Source organism: Elgaria multicarinata, chromosome 18 (assembly GCF_023053635.1).
Source record: "Elgaria multicarinata webbii isolate HBS135686 ecotype San Diego chromosome 18, rElgMul1.1.pri, whole genome shotgun sequence".
NCBI lineage: Eukaryota > Metazoa > Chordata > Lepidosauria > Squamata > Anguidae > Elgaria > Elgaria multicarinata.
The window spans coordinates 17213290-17234013 of NC_086188.1; the positions used below are offsets into that span (position 1 = coordinate 17213290).

Below are 20724 nucleotides of genomic sequence, written 5' to 3' on the forward strand. Positions count from 1 at the left end.
CAATGAATGAATAAATAGCTGCATCCATAACCAACCATTCTTGGAAGATTATGGGGTCAATGCTATGCCTGTTTAGACAGAAAAAAAGCCCTACAACTCTCAGCATTCCCCTGCCAGCTTCACAGCATGATTTCTTCCCTGTCACGGGCAGGATTTGTTTGAGAAGGACTAAACCAGCAAATAAATGCCTCATACTGCCCATGCGCTGCTACCTGAACCTTTGCCCTCTTCACGTCACATTTTTCTTGCCACATTACTACTTTATTCTTGGCTTCTCTCAGGCAGAGTCTGTGTGAGATTAATTATCAAATTGTAGAGGTGGCAACGGAGAATATTCAATGATTAGATCAAAATCAAGGTATAGCAGAACCGCAGGCGAGTCATCGCTCTTAGCGCAACCTTTGCACGCAGCCTGATGCTGGAGTGGTAGCATTAAAACCTTGATTGGGGAGTCCCAGGGTGGGGTGGGGTGGGGCAACGACGGACGGACAGACAAGAAAGTAGAGGAGTTAGAATCCTGCTACAGAGGAAGCACCTGCTCAACCCTTTAAAATATCCAAATGGTTAGATGCACGTATGAGATGTAGAAGAGTTCTTTGGGAACCATACAAGGTAAACATGGCAGAACTACCATTAATTCTTTCCACACTACAGAGGTGCATGGGTTTTGGTCACTTCTGTGCATAACTTTTCAGAATGAAGCAAGAGAAATGAAACAAAAGCATTGGGATCAAAGGTCCTTCTCAAATGCACCGTCCTTCATGCCTTCTTTAGATCTATTTGGTTGAGACCCACCTATTGTAGCTGAACACACACACTCATTCCAAACAACATACTATCTTGCATGATACACAGTATCTCATATTTGATTTTCAACTGCTTTCTAATACACTATAAACACTCTTCATTCTTACAAAGTGACAAATGTTCCATTTTCCATAATCTTTTAAAGTGTGTCAGTTTAACCATTACCATTGTTTCCCAAATCCTCCTTATCTATTATATGATTAGAACCCAGAGAGATTAAAATCCTGCCCCTTACCAGCTTAAGCCTAACCAAATGCAAGATAAGGTCTAAATGAAAAGGTCTTTGACTGCAATCTAACACTGAATATACGAACCTCCCTCAGACTTAAGATCTGCAAAATCTATCGAATGAGCAAAGGCTAAGGATATGGAGCCTGTACGTATTTGTCTGATACTAAATCAAGAAAGCATTTCTTTGGTAGTATACTTCACTGAAATAAATTAAAATATGGTTCTGATAAGTCACAACATTAGCATTACAAATAAACAAATGCTGATTTTAATCATATAGTCGATCTGAAGAAATACAAAGACTTTTTGGAGAGAAGCTGTTAGCAAGATCAAATACATTATTAGCTATCAATTGACTTAAAAATTGGAGGCACCTCTATGACAGTCCTGAACTCAGGCAATAAAGTTTCATAACAGAAATCTGGTTAATAACCTTTTAACTATGGCACATATACCAATTTGTCATAGGAGTAAGCAGAGATTTCCAACATAGGACTGATGTTACTGTGTTTGACATCTGTTCAAAGATTTCCAGATGAGACAGGACATGGTCCCAATATCTATCCCAATATCCCATCTTCTAACCCCTTGAGGCTGCAATCTGGTGCACACTTACATCAGAGTTAAGTCCTTTTTGAAGTCAGTGGGATTTACTTTTGAACAGGCATTCATGGGCCTGTTCACCATCTTGATCACCATCTTCCTATTTCTCCTTACTCTTCCCCCCGTCCTTCCCAGATTTTCCTCATTTTTTGACCATACGTGACTACAAGAATTGTTTCATTCCTGCATAGCACTTTCTATTTTCCATTGGTTTGATATATGTGAGTGTCTCAATAGCCTGGTATATGTAATAATAATAATAATAATAATAATAATAATAATAATAATAATAATAATAATAATAATAATAATTTAAAATGATCTAGCTCATTTATGCCTGTTAATTTTATTATGATTGTATTACTGTACTATTTTAAGAGCCAGGAACCTTGAAGAATAGTTCCAAGCATCCTGGTTCAATAAAGTTGTGTTAGTTTAAATGTATATATTGTTGCCTTGTCTTTCTTTCTGAGTTTGGGGCAACTCTCTTTTGTAGTCTGTGTACAGAATCCCGTCTCAAATTGGGAGTAAGGCCCTTTGCAATAAATGAAATTGAGCTGCAGCTGCAACACTAAGCATCGTATCATAGAATAGTAGAGTTGGAAGGGGCCTATAAGGCCATCTAGTCCAACCCCCTGCTCAATGCAGGAATCCACCTTAAAGCATCCCTAACAGATGGTTGTCCAGCTGCCTCTTGAATGCCTCTAGTGTGGGACAGCCCACAACCTCCCTAGGTCACTGGTTCCATTGTCCATACCTATCTGGGAGAAAATTCCACTAATAAAGAGACATGCATGGAATGGAAAAGCATGTCCCACTGAAATCAACGGAATTTAGTTACATCTGTCACCTAAGAATGAGGTGTAGGGTTGGCTGCATGACATAAGATGGAGTCTGCTTCCAGATGGATATCTCCAATCAAAATCTATTGTTCATTGGGAGTAAAGCCAATCGAACACAGTGGGATTTACTTTTGACTAAACATGCATACCATTGGTCTATTAGTCACAACTAAGAATTAACAATTTCAAGGAGACAAATATTCGCAACAGGAGAGGAAGAGAAAGAAGAAACCCAAGGGGATTTCATTAATCTGAAATGAATAAAGTGCACAGCAGAAACCAAAATTTTACACACAATTCAATTTCAGTATTACTCTTTAATGTTATCTGGTTAATGAATCCGAATATTTAAATATACTTCATTATGGTTATATTTAAACACTGCATACTAATGGTTTAATATTACAATAATACTGGTTACTCAGTCAGTATTAAATGATCACATTAAATCACTAGTATTTATTCATATTTCGTATTTAGCATTTAAATCAATACAATTATATTTAAATGATCCAGATTCATTATCTGATTGCGTAAGAAAAAAGGGGGAAATATCATATTTAATACATTACAATACAACTCATTAATAATAAAATGAACCTGCTATTGAAATTAAAGGAGGAAAGAAATCCATCTGGATGCACACAAGCTTTAATCATTTTTATTTGCTATATCCAATTAACCTGAAACAAATGAACTGCTCGTTGGAAATCTGAGGGGACGGCACCATTTCACATGTGTTTGAAATCGAAAGGGAATGTGAAATTTTGGATCTCTCCACCACCTCCCACAAAGCCTTAAGTTTTTATATTACATATATTACAAAAGCCTAAGCACGTTCATGTCTTGCAATGCATTTCTGTTCGGTTCTACTCTGAGGTAAGTCCCACTGAGGAGTGTGAGCTTTACCCACAATTAAGCATGTAAAGGACTGCAACCTAAGTGAACAGAAGGAGATATGCTTAAATTAACAAAGGCCCCCGTTCAGAAGACACCTTAAACCATGGCTTTAACCATGGCGGCTAAGGCAGAAAGCCAGGCCATGTTCAGAAGACTCCTTAAACTACGGCTTTAACCATGGTGAATAAAGCTTTTTAATAATAATAATAATAATAATAATTCTATTATTATTATTATTATTATTTATTTATATAGCACCATCGATGTACATGGTGCTGTACAGATAACACAGTAAAGAGCAAGACCCTGCCGCATAGGCTTACAATCTAATAAAGTGGCAGTAAACAATAAGGAGGGAAAGAGAATGCAAACAGGCACAGGGAAGTGTAAACAGGCACCGGGAAGGGTGAAGCTAACCTGCCTCTCAATCCCGATCGAGGCGGGGTACAACAAGAAGTACAAAACACATAAAATACCAATCAAACAATATACATTGTTAAAACTCCCTAAAAACATACTAAAACATACTAAAAGCATCCTAAAAACATTCTGAAATTCCACTGGATAGGCCTGCCGGAAGAGATCAGTCTTTATAGCTTTCTTAAATGCTAAAAGACGGTTAAGTTGAAGAATCTTCTCCGGCAGACCATTCCACAGTCTGGGAGCAGCAGAAAAGAAGGTCCTCTGGGTAATACCTGTCAGCCTAGTTTTGGCTGGCTGAAGGAAGTTCTTCCCAGAGGACCTGAGTGTGCGGGGCGGATTGTACGGGAGAAGGCGATCCCGCAGGTAGCCTGGACCCAAACCATGTAGGAATTTAAAGGTGATAACCAACACTTTATACTTCGCCCGGAAACTAATTGACAGCCAGTGAAGAGATTTTAGAAGTGGTGTAATGTGGTCACCCCTAGGTGTACCAGTGACCAGCCTGGATGCCATATTTTGAATTAGTTGAAGTTTCCGGACTAGGCACACAGGTAGCCCTATGTAGAGCACATTGCAGAAGTCGAGTCTCGAAGTTACCAGTGTGTGCATTACCGTCTTTAGGTCTTCCGATTCCAGGAAGGGGCGCAGCTGGCGTATCAGCCAAAGCTGATAGTAGGCACTCCTGGCCGTCGCATCTATCTGGGCTGTCATTTGGAGTGATGGATCCAGAAGCACCCCCAAGCTGCGAACACAGTCTTTCAGGGGTAGTGGAACCCCATCCAGAACTGGTTGACACACCTCCAAACCCAGGTTCCGGCCTTTGACAGCAAGCACCTCCGTCTTGTCTGGATTCAGCTTCAGTTTGTTTTTCCTCATCCAGCCCATTATCACCTCTAAGCATTCATTCAGAGGAGACACACAGTTTATTCACCATGGTTAAAGCCATGGTTTAAGGTGTCTTCTGAACAGGGCCAATGAAATTGCAGGATGAATTGCTTTAGCTATGCAGCTGAATAATTTAAGATTTTATTTTAAATGTTTTCTTGGAAAAAAATACCCTATCCATTCTTGCTGTAAACCTTCCATTCTTAACCCTTTCTATCCCACCTCCATTTCCCTGCCTTTCATTTGTTATCTCCTTTTCTGTCGCTATCTAAATTGTCAGCTGTTCTGGACAGGAATTCCTGTCCCAACTAATAGGTCCGTGCTGCTGGACCTGGCTTCCACCTTTACCATTTATAGCCCTTGGTGGGTTGTTTTCTCTAAAGTATTACTTCATTGTTATGCTGAAGCTCAAGTGTGGAGATTAAAAAGAAAAAATCAGCACATGGACGTGGAGCCCTTCCCTTGTCATGCTTGGGCAAGTGTAGACGGTTTTATCTTTTTATGCTTTGATGTCAAGTCTGTGCAGACAATCATGTTCTGGACTTTCTTACCTTCCTGGGATGGTGCTTTTCCTGTTACAACTCACAAAAAAGAGCCTAGTACATGAGGTCAATAAGGAAACAATGCATTAAAGACCAAACACTCAGGATTATAACAGAAGTGTACCCATATAGGTACAGCTCCAACACACAAATACGAAAGGAATAAAGAAGGGATGGGGCTTTATACTGTGGCTGTTCACACAACACGCTAACCCACACTCAGTGGTTGAGACGGGTTGTTTTGAATGGCGGGTTGTTTGTTGAACTGTGGGTTAGCGTGCTGTCTGAATGCAACCAGGACGGCTTGTTAACCATGCAGTGTGGGTTATTTTCTCAAACAAGCCATCTTGAGAACCCGTGGTTTGTTATTGGGGTTGTACAGGGTGGTTAATAAGCCACACAGCATGGTTAAAAAGTCACCCTGGTGGCATTCAGACAACATGATAGCCCATGGTTCAACAAACCACCCACAGTTCAAAACAACCCACACTCAATCACTAAGTGTGGGTCAGCACGTTGTGTGAACAGCCCCAGTGAGAACCAGTGTGGTGTAGTCATTGGAACCAGACTCAAGGAGTTCTGGTTTCCAGTCTCCTCTCGGCAATGAAGGTCATTGGGTGACTTTGGGCTGGTCACTGACTCTTAGCCTAACCTACCTCACAGGGTTGCTGTGAGGATAAAATGGAGAGGAGAAGGACCATGTAAGCCACCTTGGGTTCCTTGTAAAAGAAAAAATGATGGGATATAAATATAATGCTACCTACATATATTCAGGGCAGGGGGAGGTTTCAGCATAAAGCAGCAAGACAAGCACGTGAGAAAGGTTAAAATATTAACAACCGGGCACCTTGAAGTCTGAAAGAGAAGCCATCAGTTCATCCAGTTCTCTTGTTGCTGATGAGGCAGATATGCGAGTCTGTTGCTGGCTGGAGGTGACCCGCTGAGGGCTGCTCATCTCGCCCTGATTCACAGTAATAGCTGGACTAATGAAAAGACAGGAGACACTTTGAGGATAAGGAAAGGAAAGGAACCTCTCGTGCAAAACACTCGAGTCATTGCTGACTCCTAGAGGGACGCCTGCTTTCGCTGACGTTTTCTTGGCAGACTTTGTAGTGGGGTGGTTTGCCATTGCCTTCCCCAGTCGTGGTTACCTTTCCCCCAGCTAGCTGGGCACTCATTTTACCGACCTTAGGAGGATGGAAGGCTGAGTCGACCTGAGCCGGCTGCCTGAAACCAGCTTCCGCTGGGATCGAACTCAGGCTGTGGAGAGAGTTTCGGCTGCAGTAACTGCCGCTTACCACTCTGCGCCACACGAGGATAAAGCCACTCACATCTGTCATGACGTGAGCGCCACTTTGCGTATCCTGCGCCCTCATCTAGTCCTGCTTTACGGGATGGATTTCTGTGGTCGCAGCCTGAGGATGTAGACAGGATTCCTGGACAAGGGCGGTCCACCACCCGCATGCTCAACCCAAGCAGGAAGGGACTGACCAGCTGGGCCATCTGGACCCCAATGGCTACAACTATCGGCCAGGTGATAATATTCTCTTCATGGGCAAAGTGCTCAAGTGGGCAGTCGCTGTGCAACTCCAGGGTCTCTTGAATATGACTGATTATCTAGATCCATTTCAAATTAGGGTTTAGGTCTGGCTTTGACACAGACTGTGATGGGAGAGGGGCAGCAGGAGTACAACATTGTTGATTCCCAAAGATCTCAGAAGCTTTCAGATCATGGTGCTCCTTCTAGATAGGCTGACAGGTTTGGGGGTTTCAGGCATCGCTTTCCAGTGGTTCGCTTCTCCCTGGACAGCTGAATCTAGACAGCTGTACTAAGAGATGATGTCTCAGCTCCTTCACATTTACACAGTGCTCTATCTTGTCTTCCACGCTTTTTAACGTTTACGTGACACCACCAAGTGAGATCTTCTAGGTTTTCGGATCCAAGTCAAATTCACCCTATTCTAAAAGAGGTTGCACTCACTTTGATCCATCAGATCGCAGCTTGGGTTCTGCACATGGATCTCGCCTTTCTTACTTTGAGGCACAAATGGCACTGAATGCCTCCCACCAGCTGAGGTTGACATGTCAGCTGTGACTCCTTCTGGCCACAGGGATTGCCTGGCTAGACTACTGCAATGCCTTGTATATGGGGCTACCCTTAAGACTGTTCAGAATATGAAATTTGTCCAAAACATAGCTGATGGACTGCTAAACAGGACTGGGGACTAGGATATCTTGCCAACCGTTGCTACATTGGCTTCTTCAGGTTCCCTGGCTCCAGGTGCTGAAAGCAAGCACCAGTGCCTGGACTTTCAACACCTGGGGCCAGGGAACCTGAAGGACTGGCAGCATCCACATCAGCCTGCCTGTATGCTAAGACCATCTTTCAAGGCCCTCCTCCAGATGACCCCACCATAAAGTGAGGCGGGTGACAATGAGAGGTGTCCTTCTCAGTGGTGGTGCTCCGGTTATGAAATGATCTGTCCTGGGAGATTTGCTTGGGTTAACGTTTGGGTGCAGGAGAAAATGTCCCTGTCTCTCTCCCTTACGTACATACCCACATACGTGTGCGCGCGCACACACCAATTCCTCTAATATATCCTTAAATTGTGTTCCTCTGCTCTGAAGCTTGTATCCTCTGGTCGTTCACTTAATTGCCAGGCTTTCGTGTTCTCAGCTTTGTAACATGTATAAAATCTTTTCTTTCTTCTGATTCAACTACTGTTCTCCTTCACTCTCATTATTGCAACACTTCTTGGTCTTCCAGCTCCTTCTCTCAAGTCCATTTCACTCACCTTTACAATCATAGCTCTCCTCTTTTCTCAACACTGGCTCCCTCTTTCCTCTCCCCATCTATTTAAACTTCTGCTGTTGACACTTCAATACCTTCATTCTCTCTTTTTCCTTCTGTTTCCAAGTCTCTTTCTCTGCCGCTGCAAACCCAAAGTTGCACCCTCCATTTTTCAAGCTGCATCCTTTCTCCCGTGCTGCTCCATTTCATTGCAGCTTTGCTCCCCTTGGCAAAATGTGTGGACCTCTTCCACCACCCATGGCCCCAGTCTTCCATTTCTTCCTTAGCAAGTCCTTATTTTTGAGGAAGCAGAAACCAGCCAAGATGATACCCTCTGATGCGGGGCTACAGTACTTCCCCCTCTATGTTGAGACCCCTGCACTGTAGCGAGAAGCGGCCTTATTTCTACTCACACTGGACTGGGCACAGAGCTCTCCAGTTCATCCAAAAGGCTCTCCACGCTGGGGCACATGTCCTCGATACTCTGCCCTCCATTCCGCTTGGGCTTCTCTTTTGCTGGGGCTGCTGATTGTGTGTTCAAAGAGGTAGTGTTCTCAGAGACGCCGTAGTGAGAGCCAGCCCCACCAGGCAATGAGGGGCTCCTAGTGGCTTCATCTTACAAGCAAAGGAACACAGGCAGGAAGTTAAGCAGTTTTCACAATAGTAGAGGGGTACAGAAACCTAAAAATAAGACTTCGAAGGCCTTTCCCTTCTCCCTTATATTCAAAGCAGGCCTGGCTTCAGTCTCCTATACATTTATTACTCAAAAAGGTAATGCAAGGACCACATGGGAGCCACTGCCTCTGCCTCTTATCCCCATTTCACTGGTCTTGCAGCATTCTGTGCTGTGTCCGCCATCTGCAAGAATCCCAGGCCCTAGTCACATCTCAAACCATGGGTTGTAGGGGAAGCACTACCTCTGGTTTTACTCCACAACCTACAACCGGCTCATTCATAGGTTGCTGAGTGTGATATGCAAACCTGGAGCACTGGGCTGTTTAGGGGCTAAACAACCCAATAGTTAACCCAACAACAAACCATGGGTTAACTGCCACTATCAGTCCGGGTTCAGATGTCACGCTGAGCAACCTATGAAGGAGCTGATCGTATATTGTGGAATAAAAGCAGAAGCGGTGAATGTGCAGGAGGCAGTGCGCTCGCTCTCACCCACGGTTATTTAACCAATGGGTTGTTGTTAAGTGCGAATCAGGTCCCAGTCTCAGCCGTCACAAATCCACTGAGAGACAAGGAAGCGTCACAGGAACATGGGGCATGCGAAAACTCCAGGATCAGGGGTAGGTTCTATCTTTCCTCCCTGCATCCCCCACCCAATTTATCTGATTATTACAGTCTTATACTATTGGAGCCATATCTTCATACCTGCCGGGTAGCCACTAGGAGGGTTGTGCTGAACAGCATTTAGTTCCAGTAGCAGTCGGTCCAGTTCTGACAGGTTATTGCCTAGCGAAGTGCTCATTAGGGTGGGAGAGGGTTCCGCAGACTTCTGTTTGTTGGGGAAACTGGAGGTCAGAGGATAAAAGCCGGTTAATTTGATCTTGCACCTCATCACTGTTTCAAGAAGCCTTCCTCAACTGACTAGTCATTGCTTTTCTGGTTCCTTTGTTTTTAAATTGAACAATTTTGATTTTCTTTTTGAATCTTCTTTCTTTTACTGTTTATACCAATGTTCACCGCTCTGGAATCTGTGTTAGATAATTCAGCATACATAAATATTGTAAATAATAATAATAACAACAACAACAACATGCTCAATTGTCAGGAAATTCTTGAATCTGTAAAAGACAGCATGACTTGGCAATGCCTGTCATGTTTGTCTAGAAAATCCGCCATGAGCGAGAAAGAGACAATAATAATAATAGATGCTCTTGCTAAAAGGTTATTTGCATAACTTCTTTTTTGTTTGCTTCTGCATAAAAGTTACATCTAGCAAAAGCCATGAACCCCAACATCATTATTATTATTATTATTATTATTATTTATTTATTTATTTATATAGCACCATCAATGTACATGGTGCTGTACAGAGTAAAACAGTAAATCGCAAGACCCTGCCGCATAGGCTTACATTCTAATAAAATCATAGTAAAACAATAAGGAGGGGAAGAGAATGCAAACAGGCACAGGGTAGGGTAAACAGGCACAGGGTAGGGTAAAACTAACAGTGTAAAGTCCAAACAACATCAAGTTTTAAAAGCTTTAGGAAAAAGAAAAGTTTTTAGCTGAGCTTTAAAAGCTGCGGTTGAACTTGTGGATCTCAGATGTTCTGGAAGAGCGTTCCAGGCGTAAGGGGCAGCAGAGGAAAATGGACGAAGCCGAGCAAAGGAAGTAGAGACCCTTAGGCAGGCGAGAAACATGGCATCAGAGGAGCGAAGAGGATGAGCGGGGCAATAGTGTGAGATGAGAGAGGAGAGATAGAACTCATGTGCATCGTGTTTCCTGTTCAGTGAGTTGGTCACGACAAGGGCTGATGCACATGATTCTTTGTCGTGGCCTCTGTGCATCACTCACATGGGGTCTGCGCCTGCACGGAGCTTCATTTGGGAAAATTCCATAGCTGAGGCATTTTAGGCAGGAACCCTTCCCCCTCCCATCAAATGTGCATGTCTGAAGGATTCCCACCCAAAACCTCAGTTCCTTGAGACCACCATTGTGGCCTCAGAACCAAGAGACTCCCTCCCGATATCAATACCCTACATCGATATTGACACTGAAGAGGGGAAAGGTGGGTGGGTTGTGTGAACGCAGATACAAAGGCACAACCACTATACCATGACCAAATGCAGATCCAAAACGAATGGGCAAGTCACAAATAATAATCGAGATCTCCTAACTCTGCTGCCATGCTAGAGAAGAACTAGTTGAATTTCACCACCTCAAAATCCAATTTATGCATGTTATTCCATGAATATTCATCCAGTAGGAAACGATCCGAAACAGCTCTGAAAGGGTACAGGCAGGGGCATCAAGAAGGGTGTCAAATATTTTCAGTTTCCATCAGCAGATCCATCTTCTGGTCTCACCATAGGCTTCAGGTTCTGGGGATGCAATGGAGTACGAAGGGTGAGGGAAGTTAGTTACCTGTAGACGTGTTCCTCTTCAGTTGCACGAGAAGGAGAGATGACACACTCTCTGGACACGGAGGCACTGGAGCTGTACACAGGGGACTGAGACTGCAGCTGCAGAAAGAAGAATTTCAATGGAGGTTTTGTTTGTTTTTTAAAAAATGTATTAAGATTTATAGGGTACATGAGCCAAAACTTCTATCCGAGAACCAGGACATGAAATTATCCATTAACTATAATGCTACACTTGATCTTAGCCCAATAATAACACTTAGCATGTATGTAGCTCTTTTGCCAAGTTCAAAACACATCATACACATTAAGGAGAACCATGCTGGATCAGACCAATCCAGTCCAGCATTCTGTTCAAAGAGTAGCCAGATGCCCACAGGAAACCCACAAGCAGGACATGCGTGTAACAGCACCACCCATATTCCCCAGCAACTGACTCTGATACTGGAGGTGGCACATCGCCATCAGGACTACTAGCCATGGATAGCCTTCTCCTTCAGGAATTTGTCCAGTCCCCTTTTAAAGCCATCCAAACTGGTGACCATCACTACCTCTTGCAGTCGCAAATTCCATGGTTTAACTGTGCTCCTATTAGAGCAGCGGTTCTCAACCTGTGGGTCGGGACCCCTTTGGGGGTCGAATGACCCTTTCACAGGGGTCGCCTAAGACCATCGGAAAACACATATTTCTGATGGTCTTAGGAAACTGTATTGACTGAACTATGTCATGTATCATCTTTTGTATTATTAAAGCTACTGTTATGTATTATTTTCATTAGCAAACCATCACATGACAATGGATCATGTAGAGAAGAACGAAAATAATTTTATGGTTGGGGGTCACCACAACATGAGGAACTGTATTAAAGGGTCGCGGCATTAGAAAGGTTGAGAACCACTGTATTAGAGGGAGAAGGAAAGGAAACAGCTGCTGAACTTTGCAACTAAGAATCTAGTGCTTGAATTTGCTTCTTCTTTTTTTTTCTCCTCCTCCCTCCCAATCCCCTTTCCTTTTGTGTCATGTGTTTTGTTTGTTATTTTAGATTGTAAGCCTGAGGCAGGGACTGTCTTAAGAAATATTTTGGTAAGCCGCCTTGAGAGCCTTTTGGGCTAAAGGGCAGGATAAAAGTGCTATAATAAATAATAATTAAATAGTTAAGTGCATTCTTGCAGTAATCTTTACATCTGCCCTGCAAGGTAGGTCAACATTATTATACCTATAAAAGATTGTGGTGAGGAGGAGGAGGAGGAGGAGGAGGAGGAGGAGGAGGAGGAGGAGGAGGTTACCTAGTGAGATTATAGCTCAGGAGAAATATTGAAGAAGGGATTATTCCTCGCTCACCCTCCAAGGCCCAAGCTGTATGTTATGTGGAGTTTTCCCCAGCTTTAATAAACGAAAAGGAAAGCAGCCACTGAGGGCAGCAATTAGAAACAAGGAAGGGCAAGTGGCTTCTCAACCCTTTCCCTGCCATTCGTTTTCCCTCACAAAATAATCTCTCATAAACTGCTTCACCCCTCTCCTTCCAACATCTTTTCCCCGGTAGGGAGAAAAGCAGCATGGGGAGGGGAGGGCAATTTGAGGAAGGGGGGGGACAAGAAGCAGGGGAAAGGTTAAGCATCCCCTTCCCTTGCTCCTGATTGCAATCTCCGGCTCTCGTCATTCAACAGTGAGGAGGAAGTTACATGGAACTCCACGTAATGTACAGTTTAGTCCTCCTTGTTCATGCTTTATAAACACAGAGTGTGCACACACACCAGCCAGCATAGTCCAGTGGCCTGGACTGAGTTTGGGAAACCAGCCTTTGGGGATTAATCTGAGTTGTGGCTTAAAACCCAGAACATTTTGGAACATTATTTTATTCATTCATTTACTTATTTCTACTCTGCCTGTCTGCCCCCACCCCCTTGCCCAATGGCAATCAAGGGGGCTAGCAATCAAACCCAGATTAAAAAAGAACATCTTAATTAAAACATAACATCAAAACAAATGAATTAAAACCCCAATAATACAAGATATAACTGTGCCAACCAATTAAAACCCTTTCTGCAACAGACTAGCTCACATGCCAAAGGCTTGCCAACCTAGCCACCCTCAGTTCCAAAGCCTGGGGAAAGCCACTGAAAAGGTCCTCTCTCGTGCCCCCACCAAATGTACGTTTAACGCTCAAAGAAAACATCTTTATTCCAAGAAGCCTTTCTTTAACATGCAGCCTTGGATCAATGTGTTGTTGTTGTTGTTTTATTTTATTTTGTGTTTTTTGCTTCTTTTAAAATTTTGTTTTAACTGTTTTATTCTGTTTTTATTTTCATTGAAATTTTTTCAATGAGGAGCGGTATATAAATATTCTAAATAAATAAAATAAATAAATAAAAAGAGGAATGCCTCCCTGCAAAGATCTTAAAATCTTGGCAGGCTCAGAGAACTGAAGTGAAGTGAAGTGAAGTGAAGTAGTAAAATAGCATGTGAAGTAATAAGGCAATACCTCTGAGAATGTACAGAGGGAAGCTCCTTTTCCACTGAGTAACCACAACTGACCCCCATACATAGGCTTACAGGCAGAACTATTATTATCATCATCATCATCATCATCTCTGTTCTCGCTTGTGGAGGTTTTTCTAGATGGACATGAAGGACTTTGCCAAGTAATGCTGTCTTTTACAGCTTCACAAATTTCCTGACTACTGAGCTTGTTTTAAGTAAGACTGTTCTCTGGATGTTGGTGTGGATGTATTTTTGTAGGCCCAGATTATTATTATAATTATAATTATTGTTCTTGTTATTATTGACATTGCTATAGTACCCCATAGCTGAAGTTCTCTGGGCGGTTTACAAAAGATCCTACTTCACAGGATCTTTTTTAGAAAGTAACCACAGATAAGGTTCACTTTTTACCTCCGGCGTTTGGATGGCTTTAGGCCAACTGATCACTCCAACTCACTTCCCTACCTGCGCAACAGCAACCCTGCCTCTAAAACTGGTCTACACAAACATCAGATTCTGCAATAAAATTACAGCTTCCACCAGTTTTTCAAACAGTTGCCACTCTCTTCGGCTTTTCCCTAAGTAGAAAGGTCAAAATGGTTTTGATGGCCTCTACTTACATGTCATGCGTGACTGAGACCTTGGAATGTGGAACAAACAGGATGCAGAGCGGTAACAAATTATTCTCCCCAGGTCTGGCCTTCGCCCCCCTCCAGAAACGCATTTCATGCTTCCTCTCATCTATGGCTCATATACCTGTGAGCTACAAACACCACCCCTCTCTTTTTCAGAGGCTTCAAGGTAAGTGATTATGATATACCTCATTGCACTGTGGTTTCAGACAGAACACTGATGAAGAGGCTATGAATAGTATTTTCAAGGTGTGGAACGTCATACATCACAGGAAAATTTGAGCAATCTTCTATGCTGACAGCTAAGGTTGAGTGCTGCTGTGTAGAGCATGAGGAGAGAGGGCAGTTTCCATGGAAGCACTCAAACCCAGCCAGCAACAAGCATAACGGGCCAGTTTGCGTGATCAAATAAGCCACAGTGGGCTGTGGGCATGCAGGCGGCCATTATGAATATTCAAGCCGCAGTAGTCCATACTTGGGCAGCGGAGGTTGTGCAAGGGTTAAATAACCTCACATAACCCATGGCCTGCTCTCACACATTTAACCCTCACACAGCCCTCACTGCCTGGGTTCGGGTGACATGACAAGCCACGGCTTGAATACTCAAAAAACACCCAGCATGATCACCAGAGCCCGTGTGAAGATCACTGGCCAACAGAGCTGAATTTTCAAAAATTTATCAGCCAGTGGAGGCTTCACCCACTTAAATACAGAAGCATCCAACTGCACTCAATAGCATATGACAATCACTAGCCATCATTTTTCAGTTGCCAGGAGACAAGAAATGTTAAGATCTCATATGGTATTAAATTAACAAGACGCCTATTTGGGTTCCCCAGCAGTGTGGATTGTACGGTGCACCAGCACGAAGCTCCAGGCAAGGGCAACTTATGCCCCCCCCATTGTTTTGGCCTACAACTCCCATAAGCCCTACCAACATAGCTATTGGTGAAGGATTATGGGAGTTGTAGGCAAAAAAAATTTGGAGGGCCACAAGATGCCCACCACTGGTTTAGGCCATGCTGTGCCATATATTAGATGATAGTTCAAGCAGCCAGCTCTACATTTCTATTCAGCTCCTGCATAGAACTGTCCTCCATCAGCAGCCAGCTCCCACTAATTCCTTAGAAGACGATAACCAGCCAATTGTCTTTACAAACACAAACAAAGTGCAAAAGTTGATGATTTCACCCCAAAAAGGAAACTAGGCCCATGTGCCTGGGTTCGTTCAGCAAGCATTTTGGATTCTCCATCTCTCTCAGTACTGCTGGCCTGGTGGATGCCATCTTTCACATACAGTGTGAAGATGCTATTTAGCATCTACATGAAGCCGCTGAACAGAGCGCTGGGATGTAGTGTCATCAGTATGCTGATTCCCAACTCCCTCTTCCCTTTCATCATATCAAGGGCTCAAACTGGTGTCTGAGATCAGTAATGAGCTGAATATAGGCTCACCAACAGAGACTTAATCTAGACAAAACAGAGGAGTTTCTGGTCAGTAGAATCGCCAATTCTGTGAGGGGGATACAGTCTGATTTGGATGGGGTTGAAGAAGCCAGTTGGCAGCTTGGTAATGCTCCTGGCCTAGCACTCAATCCTTGATGGTCACGGGGTGGCTGTGGCCAGGAATGTGTTCGACCTACTTAAGTTGGTGCACCCAACTATGCCCATCAATTGACCTGGCCATTATTACTTCTACCTTAGTTACATCAATATTATTTCACTGCAATTCAGTCTATGTGGGACTATCTTTGAAAAGTGTTCAGATATTTTATCTAGTCCAGAAAGCAGCAACTAGAGTTTTAGACAGAGTTAGAGGGTTTTTTGGAACATGTAACTCCTCTGCTATTCCATCTGCACTGGTGGCTGGTTTGCTTCCAATCCCAATTCAAAGTGCTGGTTAAAGCTCTAACTGTTCATGGCCAGATTATTTGAAGTCCCTTTTCTCACATGATTCTGTCAGTCCACTCCGATCCTTGTGGATAGCCCACTTCCTTCAAAGGCAGATTTAGTGGAGGATCAGGACAGAGGCTTCTCCATGATACTGGCCCTGTTCAGACAACATGCTAAACTATGATGGTTAAGCATTTTAACTTAACATTATGGCTTACTGTGTCATGCGAACCATGACTTGGTGTGTCGTGTGATTATTCCTAACCATGATGGTTACATAGAATCATAGAATCATAGAATAGCAGAGTTGGAAGGGGCCTACAAGGCCATCGAGTCCAACCCCCTGCTCAATGCAGGAATCCACCCTAAAGCATCCCTGACAGATGGTTGTCCAGCTACCTTTTGAATGCCTCTAGTGTGGGAGAGCCCACAGCCTCCCTAGTAACTGGTTCCATTGTCGTACTGCTCTAACAGAAAGTTTTTCCTGATGTCCAGCCGGAATCTGGCTTCCTGTAACTTGAGCCCATTATTACGTGTCTTGCACTCTGAGAGGATCAAGAAGAGATCCTGGCCCTCCTCTGTTTGACAACCTTTTAAGTATTTGAAGGTTTAAACATACAAAAGGGTTTGCAGCCTAACCATGGCTTAGCATGTGGTCTGAACAGGCCCACTGAGACTTTAGAACTCCCCATTCCAGGAGATCAGTCTGGCTCCTTTCAGTGTGGCCTTCAAATGACAGACCAAAACAATTTTATTTATGTACATTTATTAGTTGGGCTGGCTATTGCATTCTCAAATACTGATTTAACTGATGGAGATTGTGCTGTGACTTTTAACTGCGTTTCTCTTTAGCTTTCAGCTAGATATAAGATCATTTTTAACTATATTGTGGTTAGCCACCTGAAACATCTCTCTAATAAATGGAAAGATGGGATATAAATATTTTAACAAATGAATAAGCTGTTTCACACCAGCCCAGATATTTAGCACCTTACTTTCATGAGCAAAATTACTGAGAAGCAATTTTTTAAAAAAAATAATAATTACCTGCTGTTGAATATTTCTGGGGATGCTGGGCTGCCACTGGTCTAAAGGGTCACTTACAGTCCCATTCAAGGCCTCATTGGAAGGAGGGGGCGGCACCGGAGGAGGTATAGTGATTTCCTGGTACGTATGATTTCCAGTTGGGTATGAATAAGATGTTTCCTCTGACAGGAAGACTGGCCGCTTGGAGATGTGGGAGGTAGTGGATTCCAGGTCTGCTAGCAATGCATCTGCACAGAAGATACATAAGAGAAGATTACTTTTGTGGAGAGTTAATTTCTTCCCTTCCCCCTCCTCAACTAAACCAACGGCTACCACCATCCCTAATGATGCATCTGATGAAGCTTTTTGTGCTGTACTGTTTGCAAATAGGGCCGTGGGAGGTTCCTGTTCTCTCCAACACAGCACCAATACAATGAATAAATCCTCCCTTACCTTAGCGAAAATTAAATAGACTGAGATGCTAAAACAGGCAAAGAATACTCTCAACGTCCAAAAGAAAATCTGAGAGCGATGACTACTCAGCTAACGAAGATCCTAAACAGGCCTATCTCAGAGGAAAACCCACCAAAGTCTGAAGCAGACTAATTACTAGTTCTGTATCGTGAACTCATTCACAACGTGACCACAAGTACTGTCTTCAGCAAAGCGAAGATCTCGGGAGAAACTTTTCTTCCTCTGATGCTGGGAGAAACCCAGGAAAGGATTCTGTTGGTCCACAAAGGCAAACCACACAGTTGCTTTCCAGATGCAAACAGTTAACATGGACTCCAGTCCCTGCCAGGTAAATGCAATTTCATCTCCTGCAAACAGCTCTCAACGTGCCAGGTCAGATCGCAAATTCCTGAAGAGAAGAATAAGCCTCTCCCAGATAAAAATGCACACATACCTTCAAAAAGGCTCTGGCAAAAAGAGGGGGGCACTGGGAGAAATCTGGAAACAAGCTTGCAAGGGTCTGTCCTTGCTCAAAAAAGAAGAGAGAAGAGAGCCTGTACAACATGTGAGAGATTTTTGTCTGCAAAACAAGGAACCAAGGAAACACAACAAATCCTACCCACAAAAGCACTTCAAGGGAAGAAAAGGTGCAGCTTTTCAGGTTACCTTTGCTAAGTCAGACCTGTGCTCAAAGGTGTAAACAGAGCACGGGGAAAAGTAACAGGGAAACCAAAACAATATACTTTTACTGGAACAGCTAAAGTTTCAAATGCTAAAGTAAGTTTTGAGTCACACAAAACTCTTATTATTATTATTATTATTATTATTATTATTATTATTATTATTTATTTATATAGCACCATCAATGTACATGGTGCTGTACAGAGTAAAACAGTAAATAGCAAGACCCTGCCGCATAGGCTTACATTCTAATAAAATCATAATAAAACAATAAGGAGGGGAAGAGAATGCACCAAACAGGCACAGGGTAGGGTAAAACTAACAGTATAAAGTCAGAGCAAAATCAAGTTTTAAAAGCTTTAGGAAAAATGAGTTAATACAGAAAGACGTCGTGTAACTCTCAACATACTTTGGGATTTGACCATTCCCACCTGCCTTCTCAGTCATATCGTGGCTTCTATGCACACTCAGAAAGTGAATGAGCAGGTTGTCGTGTAAATTAGATTATAAATAGCCGAGGACTATGCTGAAAGAGAACTCAAGCTGCCTTTTACTTCATTGCACACAAGTGTGAAATTATACCTATAAAATTAAATCAAAAAAGAGCAACCTGTCTTCCAGGTGTACATGAAATTGTGGCTGGAAAGCCCCAAGCTTCTGGCTGTTTTGCATCTGATCTCTCTCTTACTTGGATATCATATCCACGTAGGAAATCGCATGTGCCTCACCAGTAAGCACACACATGTATTTTGTCTTCACATTCACCCTTGTGATGGTTTATATTCAATTTTCTACTCAGAAGCAACATCCATTCAGGATATCTCTTGTGTAGGAAGCAGTCTTTAAGTATTCAGAATAAGGGGTTAGGGGAGAGGAAAGAAATTAAGTTGTCCTGTTAGGCTAACATTTACCTGATTATGAAGCTGTTTGGAAGTTACCCAACACACACACATGCATACACACATCGGGCGAGACCAGGAGCAAACCTCACCATTAAAGATTTTGTCCTCACTTCCTCTTCTTACTGCACGGAAAAGTGTGCACCCAAAAAGCGAAATTTCACACATAACGTCTTCCTTGGCTCTCCCTAAGCCCGCCTTCGTCATACTGGTGCCCTTCAAATGTGCTGGCTACAACTACCATCATAGCCAGCCAGCACAGGCAATGCCCATGCTGGCTCACAGTACAACGCTCTCTTTGGAACCAAGGAGTTGTGCCTGCATAGCTTTTCCTCCATGTATAGGAAAAATGAACAGACACACATCATCAACAGTTTAACATGCTGGTGTCTGAGACTGGGTTCAGACAACACGGTAAACAATGGTGGTTTAAATAGTCAATGGTTGTTTATTTAACCCACCATAGGTTATGGTGTTGAGTGGAGGGAGTTTTTTTTTTTAACTGCGGTTGGTTATTTGGCCGAAATAACCAACGCAAATAACCAACACTGTACAGAGTTGGCTATTTGAGCCACCATTGGTTATCATGTTGTGTGGAGGGCACCATTGGTTATTTCCTTGGCCACAGAGTCGCGAGGCAAGAGAGGTCAAAGCGGTGGCTGCCACTCTAGTCCAGTTTGCAGGATAGATTTTCAGCAGCAATAGCTGTTGGGATACCAGCAGGAGGACTGTGTGGTGGGAGAGGATGGGGGATGAGTGAGTCAATAGTTGACTAATAGTTAGTTGACTATTAGTTGACTAATAGTCAACTCAACGCTGATCTTAATCCACACCAAGGTTGATTATTATTAAGTTGTGTGGGGAGTACCCCCTAGATAAACAACTTTTGACAAGAGGTCATTTCAGTACCTAAAAGAAGTTCCAAGTGACCCTGCTAACATGTTTACCGTCCTCACTGCACTAAAAGCCTGGACATCTGAATGTAACCTAAGCTTAAAAGGGTTCAAAGTTATTTAAGAAGTACTCCAAGATGGTCTATGAACCCCCAATCCCCTAGGGTACGTAACCAGACCAGAGACTAGAAAACAGACTTGTTTTTAAGGAATATGATACCCAGCAAAGGTTCCCAAAGAACAGGTACATACCTCAGAGAGGAGCACAAGAAACGGCTGTTGTTCGGAGCACTGGTGCTCTTCGAATGTGTGGCAATGTGTACACAGTCTATGATTCAAGCTTTATCAGAAAGGTGCGGCTCGAATGACATAAACTTTCCCCCTACAAAATGACTATTAAATCATGTGTGCGCTCTCTCTCTCTGGCACCCCCCCCCCCCACAGTACTGAGCACTGCAAAACTAGGAATTCTCCGTTGCAAAGGCCAATAGCGCAGCACTAAAAGGGAATGGAATTGCCTGTCATGTGTGCAGACCTCTTGATAACTAAGATACCTTTCCTCCCCACTACTCTTTTTTCCTTAGTAAGGAACAAAAACTGAACTCATATTCCCAAGTAGATTTTTCTCTCTCTTCTACTGAAGGTAA

At 43.1% G+C, this 20724-nt stretch overlaps 1 protein-coding gene across 4 annotated transcripts in view; it reads right to left on the reverse strand.

Moving 5' to 3' along the window:
* Window positions 1–20724, reverse strand: part of PXN (paxillin) — a 72322-nt gene that overhangs the window by 21196 nt on the left and 30402 nt on the right. For 2 of the 4 annotated variants that reach the window (XM_063144230.1, XM_063144228.1), the window contains exons 2-6: window positions 17173–17399; window positions 11124–11221; window positions 9405–9544; window positions 8438–8639; window positions 6081–6216 (exon numbers count right to left, since the gene is read on the reverse strand). In XM_063144230.1, the coding sequence (XP_063000300.1) occupies window positions 6081–6216; window positions 8438–8639; window positions 9405–9544; window positions 11124–11221; window positions 17173–17399 (803 nt within the window). The remainder of the gene's footprint in view (window positions 1–6080; window positions 6217–8437; window positions 8640–9404; window positions 9545–11123; window positions 11222–17172; window positions 17400–20724) is intronic. The other 2 variants (XM_063144229.1, XM_063144231.1) reach the window with 2 other exon arrangements.